Raw genomic sequence first — 9,149 nt, 5'->3', positions numbered from 1 at the left:
TCTTCTGAGATTGCCACTGAGAACGCTCCCTTGCATAACCCCACTGGTTCTAACAGGGGGTGCTGCTGCAGAAGCTGCCAGCCAGCAGCACAGAGTTAAACAGGTTTAAGCCTCTCTCTGTATATGAACCAACCTGCACAGCTCTCTTGAGTTTTTGGGGTTAAATAGTCTTAGCTTAAAGAGGCAACCTAAATGCAACCCATTGAGACAGAAAGGGTATTATTTCGCAGCTGATTCTCATTAACTAAAATTGAGCATAGGGGAGAGAAAGGGGTGGGATAAGGCCGATCCCCTCCCCCTGTGTTATAGAACGTTATGAAAGAGCATTTTAAAGGTATGAGTTCACCGGATGATTGAATAAAATAGCAGCCGATGGGGGGTATACAGTAGGTGACAGCCTCCAGTGTTTTCCCTCTTGGTTGTATTTATGAATGCAGTTTGGATATATATATAGATAAATGAATGAATGAACAAATAAAATCAGGGGCAGGCAGTCTGCGCAGATCTAGTAACTTGAGATGCTCATAAGTCAGGAGTTTGGGATACATTTTGGCTGGAGAACTTAGGGGGGTGGGTGAATAAGAGAAGGGGGGCTGCAGAAATTGACACCCGCTCCTAGAAGCTGATCAGGGGTGGTGACTTAGGACAGCAAAGAGAGGAGGGACATGAAGGTTTCCACCAGCTGGCTGTTCCAGTACAGGAGGTCCTACATGAAAGTGCTTTCCAGCAGCACTGGTGCCTAGGAGCTGTCCATTTCAGCACCACGTCCTCAGCTCAGCAGAGGCAAAGGCAATAGACAGACTCCAAGCTGTAGCATCACTTCCATGCAGCAGCCCACCCTACACAGCAAGCCTGCCTCCCTCCCAGGACATCTAAGTGGGGGCCTGAGAGTGATCTTCAGCTGTACAACCATGGATTGCAAAACCCGCAGTCCGTCTCAAGCCAAACCTTACAGCATCCAGAGGAGACTTGTGGTGTAATCAACAGCAGGGGAGGAATCCCACACTTTACCAGAGACACACACACGCCAGACACCAGGAGAAGAGAAATAGCATTTAACAGCAAGAAAAAAACAAGAAGAAAAAAATATTTTTTTCCCTTTTACATGGCGCAGGCTGCAGATGAAAATAAGGAAAGCAGACCCTGCATTCCTAACCCTATAATCTCCCCCTGCCTTGGTCCAGATGCTGAAGGTTGGTGATGAAAATACTGCATTTTTATTCCTGCAGAAAAGAGCTACACAATTAGCCATCACTTATGGAAACTGAAGATCAGAATTTTAGGAAACGGGATTAGAGAGATTAGACCATATTTGTGTGTTAGCGCTGCTGGTTCCCTGTGTGCTTGTGTCTTGTCTGCACTATTTATTTTATTTTATTTTTTTTTCCTTTTTTTTTTTTTTTTTGCAAACCTGCATTTGGACATGATCTGATAGACAACGAGCTATCCGTCAACAAGCCTTCCAGCTTCACTTTTGCTATATTTCTCTATGGATACCTCATCTTTTTGGGCACCGTCCAGCATTTATTGCTAGCTAAAAATCCCACACCTTCCCTGATCTTTAGCTCCTGTCACCCCCAAAAACCAGAAGACTGTTGGATGTCTATAGAATGAAGAATTATGGGTCTGTTTGACAGAGGTGTTCAGATGCTCTTAACCACTGTGGGAGCATTTGCTGCATTCAGTTTAATGACAATTGCTGTGGGCACAGACTACTGGTTATACTCTAGAGGGGTCTGCAAGAGCAAATCTATAAGTGAAAACGAAACCAGCAAAAAGAATGAAGAAGTCATGACCCATTCTGGATTGTGGAGAACATGTTGCCTTGAAGGTATTTTGGTGACTGGATAAGACCCCTTTTCCTATCTTACATTTTCACCCTCCTCTTCTGCTATCCTGCTCCCCTCCCTCTCTCCTGACTCAGAAAACTACATATTCCTCCATCTTAGCATTTCATTTTTTTTAAACAAGGGGCGGCTAGACTGAGCTAATAAACTGGAGGGGGGAGGGGGAGGGTTATTGGGGAGAGACTGATCCACTTCAGGCATTCATTGTGATGATGTGAATGATAGGTTTTGTTAAGATGGAAGCAATGGGGTACAGAGTGTAGTAAAAGGTGTGTATAATACATTACTCCATGGTTCCATTGTGTGTGTGTTTCTGATCTGCACAAGGTCTGAGGCAAGAGAGGCTGCATGCTTTGCTTTCCAGCAGGGTAATCAATGGCAGGCTATGAAACCATACCTGTGCTGGCTAAACCTACATATGTAAAATGGATGTCATGCTGTATATTCCTGACCAAGATATTAATGACAGCCGTTTAAATGGAAGAAAGGCCTAAAAGACACATGAACAACAATGAAAGCCTCCTCATTGCAAAGCTTCAGATATTGCATTTATGTAGCGCAATATATATACTGTATATATATATATATATATATATATATATATATAGTGTGTGTGTGTGTGTGTGTGTGTGTGTGTGTGTGTGTTTTGTGGGTCTCATGGTGCAGATAGGGTTAATAGGTGGCTATGGTCTAGAAGTATGGTGGAAATGTATATATGTCTGTCAGTTGTTAATTTAAATGATGTTCCATTGTTCATGTTGGTGTGGATCTACTGTGGTAATTATGTTAAAAGTTGTGAGTTTTCAAGAGGCCTATGACTGCCTATTCCTTATCCTTGCCTGACTCCAGCCCCCTCTTTTACTAAATGTGTTGCTGGTGGCTGGGTCATCAATGGTAGACTGCAACTCTGTGCAGCCCCTTAGCTGCCCCTCCTTTAGACATGGGCCCTGCAATCCACGGCTTTGTTTGTGAAAGGGTTAAATGCATCCCTGTTGAAGGGGGCCGAGAACTGTGTGCCAGGCGGAGCGAGGTAACAGTATGATTAGTACAGTGGTATACAGACCACCCACCCCCCTCCCCCACAACTCCCCTCTTCAATCACTGCAGGTCAGCAATCCAGCCTTACAACACACAGTATGCACATGCACATACATACACACACACACACACACACTCCCTCTCTGCCTGAGGCACAGCAGATGTGTGTGCACTGTATCTGTGTGTGAGAGATGGAGAGACCGGGTGTATTATTATTTTTTTAACATATGGGAAATGCAGTACTGTAATGCAATGTCCTAAACATCATTTAACATTATTTTTATTCTTAAACAATACATAGGATTGTAAGCAGAAACAGAAGAATTGTATCATTAGCCTTTGTGGAGGGATTCAGGCTGGTTGTGAGTGATATTATATGTACAATTGTGCCTGTGTGTGTGTATTCTGTCTATTTGGGGGAACAGATTGCTAGCACACATGTCCATGAACATATACTGACATACACACGCTCTATAGAGTATGCCAAGCACACACACTCACATACAGTACAAACACCACACACCATATGCAGGGTCCAGACCTTGCCTGGTTGCATACACAAAATGTAGTCACATATGTTCTCACACGCTTTGAAAACAACATAATGGTGACACCTCCCACACATATATACTAGTTTCCACACTGCACACATTCAAATATGGTCAGACAGACTTGACCAAGGCTAAATAGCAGCTAATATGTACGGTAAGCTCGTGCATAATTGTCAGGGGACTGGACATGATTTCACAAGTGCCATATTGTAGTGGAGACCCCCTATTACCTCATCAGATGTGTGCAAAATAGAGTTAATCATACTGATGTGCTCATCTCTACCCTATTAGACAGTATACAATACTGAATCCTGTTGTAACATATACAACATACAATGGCTGTGAGTTACATACATTCATGTTACTTCCACAACGCAACCACAATTTACACAATCACACACACACACACACACACACACCTAACACAAAAGTTGTAGTGCATGACATATTTACCAACATAGCAGGGAAATATGATGCTTCTGGTACTGATATGGGACACTACCACACCACACAAATGCACAATAACCACTAACACACAAACCAGGCATGAAACAACACTGGTGTGTACAGATACAGATCTAATAAGCAAACCAGTTGAAACAGAAATCAACTCAACGAGACATAACAACCTAAGACACTGCTCACTCAACATGTACATATAAAACACATACAAGCAGCAGGCACAAGCTATATACTCCTAATCAGTGGCTGCATACAGTACTGTATGTCTGATACTCACCTACTAGGAACAAGATCAGCCTTTCACACATCACAGGCTCATGCTAATCATCTAATGCAAATGACAAATAAACATTACTGCACTTGCAACACATTTCCATGAAGTGAAACAATCCACATTTACACATGTACACATATGACAGTTCCCATTTAATGTACTGTATTTCCATTTTTAAAGGACCACTCAGCAGTATTGTAAAACAAAAACATAATGTACTGTACATTGAGGGATTATTGCCCAAATATCTCATAATTACCAACATGTTCATAAGGAAGTATATCGTGGTTTCTAGTTTTGCCTTCAACCTATGCATAAGCATGTAAGAATATATATATATGTGTGTGTGTAATGTATATAACGTCCTTAGATATCACAATAAGTTTATTATATCACACACATATTCTTAGTTTAATATCACCTCCACAAGACAGACACACACACACACACACATACACACACACATACACACACAGACTCCAGCCTAGGCTGTCAGCCTGTGGGACATCTTGGCCCTTCCTCCTCTGGAGCTAGGCTGTGATGGGACATGCTCTGAATTGCTAAGTGTCTCCATTGAGCGATGAGAACAGTTTGACGCATTAAACACGCATAGCGCATCCGCTGAGCCTCTCCTCAGCCAAGCCTGCCTCTTAACATAATCTGCAGAGGAACATTGCACTGAATAGAATATGCTGTCCCTCCCCAGCCAGAGGAAAATCAATAGCTATGAATTCACCCTGATAGATCTCAGCCCCCCCCCTCCCCTTCCCTCACTCCACCACCGCTACCATCCACAACACCTCATTCCCACCTCCCCTCCTTCCAGGAAACCTTTTCAATTGATGCTCGTATTTATTATGTGTCCCCAAAGTGGCTAGTGGTTACAATTAAACATTTATAAGATGCTTGTAGGAATGGTGTTTAGGCAGCCGGCCATCATCTTCATTAACCTTTGTATTGCCAGTGGTTGTGAACACCTCTGGCATTGAAGGGGTTACACCTCTTTTAGAAAGGTGGCGGAGAAGAGGAGACAGATGAAATGGTGGGGTATTCTTATCAGGTTACAGTTGCGAATGGGGGGGTGGGTGCTTATAGGGATCTTGGGCAGCATATGGTTAAAGAGTGCAGGTGTCTACATTTTAGGAGAAGAAGAGTAGTGGAGGGGAGAGGAGCCATGCGCAAAATTCCGTTTAACTGGCTGGTTAATAGGGGATTGTCTAATTTTCAAAGACTGCACAGGGTGTGTGGAAGAGAGCGAGGGAAGAGGAGGGTGAGGGAAAGAGGGGGAGAAGTGGGAAGGAGGAAGGGTGGGTGTGAGACAGGGGGGAGGAAAATAAGAAGGAAGAGAGAAGAAGACCTTTAGAGACTTGGAGGACCAAGAAAGAGGGAAGGAAGAGAGAACAGTTCTATATCCTTATAGTGAGACTGGCTCACAAACATTTACTGTCACTGGCCAAAGACCTTCCTATTGTAAGAAAGCCACTGCAATCAGCCTCTTGTACTGTGCTGTAGCCAGTGGACCTACACTTACCCTATTCCTGTGTACTTGTGGGCATTCAAGTGTGCTCTTACTGTTGACTGCAGATATTTGCTCTTCAGAAGACGGTCAGCTGTGTGCCCTCACGTATGCCCTCTACATCTTACAAGCCCATTGATTTGCCAGTTAAATCGCCAAATTTTGATAAAGAGAAGTAATAATTGTTTCCGGGGAAAATACATTTTTCATTACAGGGTCTGTGTTCATATAAATAGACGTTATATTAATCAGATCAGTAAATGATAAAAAAAATATATGTGAGAATATTTATAGCCATTTCCCTCTAGGAGGTAGCATTTAAAATTCAATATGAGTTTTCTAATTCAATGTGGGTTGCAGCAGAAATATAGTAACACAGGCAGAATGAGAATAAGATAAGAAGATGCTCCGATCCAGTAGCAATTATTTACAGATGAAGATTGGGATGTAAGGGGGAGAAGTTTCATTCAGGGTTTTGAAGGTCAGAGACATTGCATTGCATGTTAGTCTTGGAGAGATAAAATGCCAGTGTGGACATTTGCATCATTTCAGTAGCTGTTGTATAAATTAGCCTGCCAGTGTTTTAGATTAATTGCGATGGGGATAATCAATTGTAGGAGCAATCAAGGAAGGATATGATGAGTGAATGAAAACGTTGATTTTGCTTTATATGAACAACAGGCAGATTGTCTCGTTCAAGGCATTAGGACTATGAATCATAAAGGTGAGAATTAAATATGGAAAGGTCACCTTTAGGCATCCGGCTGTACATGATGATAGCAAAATGAGGTCCTGTCATTAGGTTTTCATTGTTGTACACATGTCAGAATATAACCAAATTGTACAGATGAGATAGCACAATAGGCGGTATCAGTCTTAACCTTTTCTGTATCAAGAGGATCTGTAGGGGCACTGCAGGTCCCTGCTACTAAGGACTGAGGCCCAGTTCTTAGAACAGAGCCAGGAGTAAGCTTATCATGACTATCTGCTTTAACTGTTGCGTGACTTCCTCACAACTATAATGTTAATAAAATAAATCACCTGTCTTATTGGCGTATTTATATGCTGTACTGTATATGGCAGTAGTTATAGACCAGTGGTTCCCAACCTCGGTCCTCAAGTACCACCATCAGTTCCTGTTTTTTCAGGTCTCCACTAAGAATCACAAGTGAAGTAATTAGCTCCACCTGTGAATGTTTTAAAATGTGTCAGTGAGTAATGAGTGCATCTGTGCAGCTGATGGGTGACCTGGAAAACGCCAACTGTTGGGGGGTACTTGAGGACCGAAGTTGGGAACTTCTGGTAGATATGAATTATGGTGAGCATAGTCGTCTTCTTTGTCTGTATATCTGATGGATAGATCCAATCAGAGTTATTGTAGATAGTAGTAAAACTAAGAATAACCATAACAGACATCTACCTTTTCACACCAAGCGGTGGAGGATAGTTGTTGGAACATACTAATAGGATTGAGCCGATAACATCAACCATAATGTACCAGCCATCCAGCTACTGTCATAATTCAAACACAGTTTGTAACAGGGTAGTTAGTCTTGTATTTACCTCTGTCCACTTTATCTCTCTCCAAGGCTTACTACATAGACCCTTTAGTAACTAAGGGGCAGATGTATGAACTAGCGTTAAGTACATATGCTGCAGTTACTGCTAGTAGTCTGGGGGAATAATGTTTTTTTTTTTATGTATTATTGGCACACCTAACGTGTGCTAGGGACAGCCCGCCGAGTAACAGTCGACGTGGCTGTCCCTTTCAATCCCCCCAGCAATCAGTGACGCGGGCGATGTATGACCAGTCTCCTAGGCATACATTGCCCTTTACCCACCCTGGCTGCTTTGCCATTACAGGGCTACTATTGTCCTATTCCAGATGCAGGGACAACGCTAGCCCTGCTGCTGGCTCTGGGCTGCGCTAGAGATCTCGCGGATGCACAGTGAGCCGGCCGGGCAGACATGCTGTCTCCAGGAGGGGACCTCACTGGAGGGGGGAGTTTGCGCTCCCCACTTTGACTGAAAAGATGTTACTACATCTTGTCGGTGTCCCTTCCTGCTACGCCTCGTTAATGAGGCTAAGCAGGAAGTATTATAGTGGCGCAACAAGCGCCACTATAAGACATTTAGCCCTGAGGGTAAGATATATATAGCTTGGAGAAGTGGTATCTATCCCCATAAAGAACGTTATGTGCAAGGTGGTAATGATTCAACCAATGAGCTCCTTACTGTCAATTTACATATTGGAGCCGATTGGCTGGTGCATTATCACCTTGCACATTGAAGGGTAGATTTATTAAGCTTGGTGAAGTGATAAAGTGTCTGGTTTCTATCACCGGCCAATCAGCTCCTACTACATTTTTCAAACCAAGCCTGTAACTTCACAGTTAGGAGCTGTTTGGCCGGTGATAAAAACCAAACACTTTATCACTTCACCAAGCTTTATAAATCTGCCCTAGTGTTCTTTATGGGGATAGATTATTGAGATGTATTTAAACGTTTGAGAGAGATAAAGTGGAAAGAGATAACGTACTAACCAATCAACATCTCGCTGTCATCTATCAAACTCAGGGGCATATGTATTAAGCCTGGTGAAGAGATAAAGTGGAGCTAAAGTAGGAAGTGATAATACACCAGCCAATCAACTGTGTTTGATAAATGACAATTAGGAGTTGATTGGCTATGGCATTATCACTTTCTACTTTACTGGGCTTAATAATACATCTGCCCCAAAGCCTGTAAAATGAAAGTTGGAGGCTGATTGACTGATACTCTCCAAGGTACCATTTATTCACTCTAATAAATGAAGGTTGCAAAAACTATTTTGCATCTGGCAGGTTGATGTTGTATTATCTGAAACCACTGAGCCATAGGTACCATCATGTGCAGAACAAATAGAAAATAGGAAAACACAAAGAAATATGCTAAGCATAAGACTTTAAAGTGCTGTCTCAAGACTAGGCCTGTGTAAGTCTCACTACATGCCTCTGTGTAAGTCTCACTACATGCCTGATGTGTCTGTGAAGTCATCATTCTTGATAGATGTTGCACCCTACTGTCCACACACATTGTGGTCTTGTCGCTTTGGCCCAAGCTTTGAGTAACATAAGCAATATCTAGGTAGACCATTTATGTTAGGACAGGGCTGAACATAATCCGGCTGTTTGGCAGTCAGGCCAAGCAGTAGAATATCTCCCAGCATCACTAGGGATGACTCACTCACAGGTCAATAGAATAGTATTAATGCAATGACTGAATTTCCATCAGATTATCATCAGTCATGGGAGCAGTTTTGGGAACACAATACACATGATCTAATACTGAGAGAATTACTAATTTCACGGCAGACATTGAACGTGTGAAGCCAGGATTAGTGATATCACTCATTTCTACTGATCTGCCTAAATAAGTGTACTTTAATGGCTATTGGTTCCATCAATAAATGGCTTTACTGA

The 9,149-nt window shown here is 42.5% G+C and overlaps 1 protein-coding gene across 4 annotated transcripts in view; it reads left to right on the top strand.

Annotated features, from left to right (window-relative positions):
- The first annotated feature begins 276 nt into the window (after positions 1–276).
- The window catches only part of CACNG2 (calcium voltage-gated channel auxiliary subunit gamma 2), a 123,477-nt gene continuing 114,604 nt past the window's right edge, over positions 277–9,149 (top strand). Inside the window, exon 1 of one of the 4 annotated variants that reach the window (XM_083156344.1) lies at positions 277–1,831. In XM_083156344.1, coding sequence (XP_083012470.1) covers positions 1,621–1,831 — 211 coding nt within the window. In that variant the 5' untranslated portion in view covers positions 277–1,620. The remainder of the gene's footprint in view (positions 1,832–9,149) is intronic. The other 3 variants (XM_083156345.1, XM_083156346.1, XM_083156347.1) reach the window with 3 other exon arrangements.

The sequence above is a fragment of the Crinia signifera genome, chromosome 8, assembly GCF_055691185.1.
Source record: "Crinia signifera chromosome 8, ASM5569118v1, whole genome shotgun sequence".
Classification (NCBI taxonomy): Eukaryota; Metazoa; Chordata; class Amphibia; order Anura; family Myobatrachidae; genus Crinia; species Crinia signifera.
The sequence above is the reverse complement of the archived record's forward strand: the minus strand, read 5'-3'. Positions and strand labels throughout refer to the sequence as shown.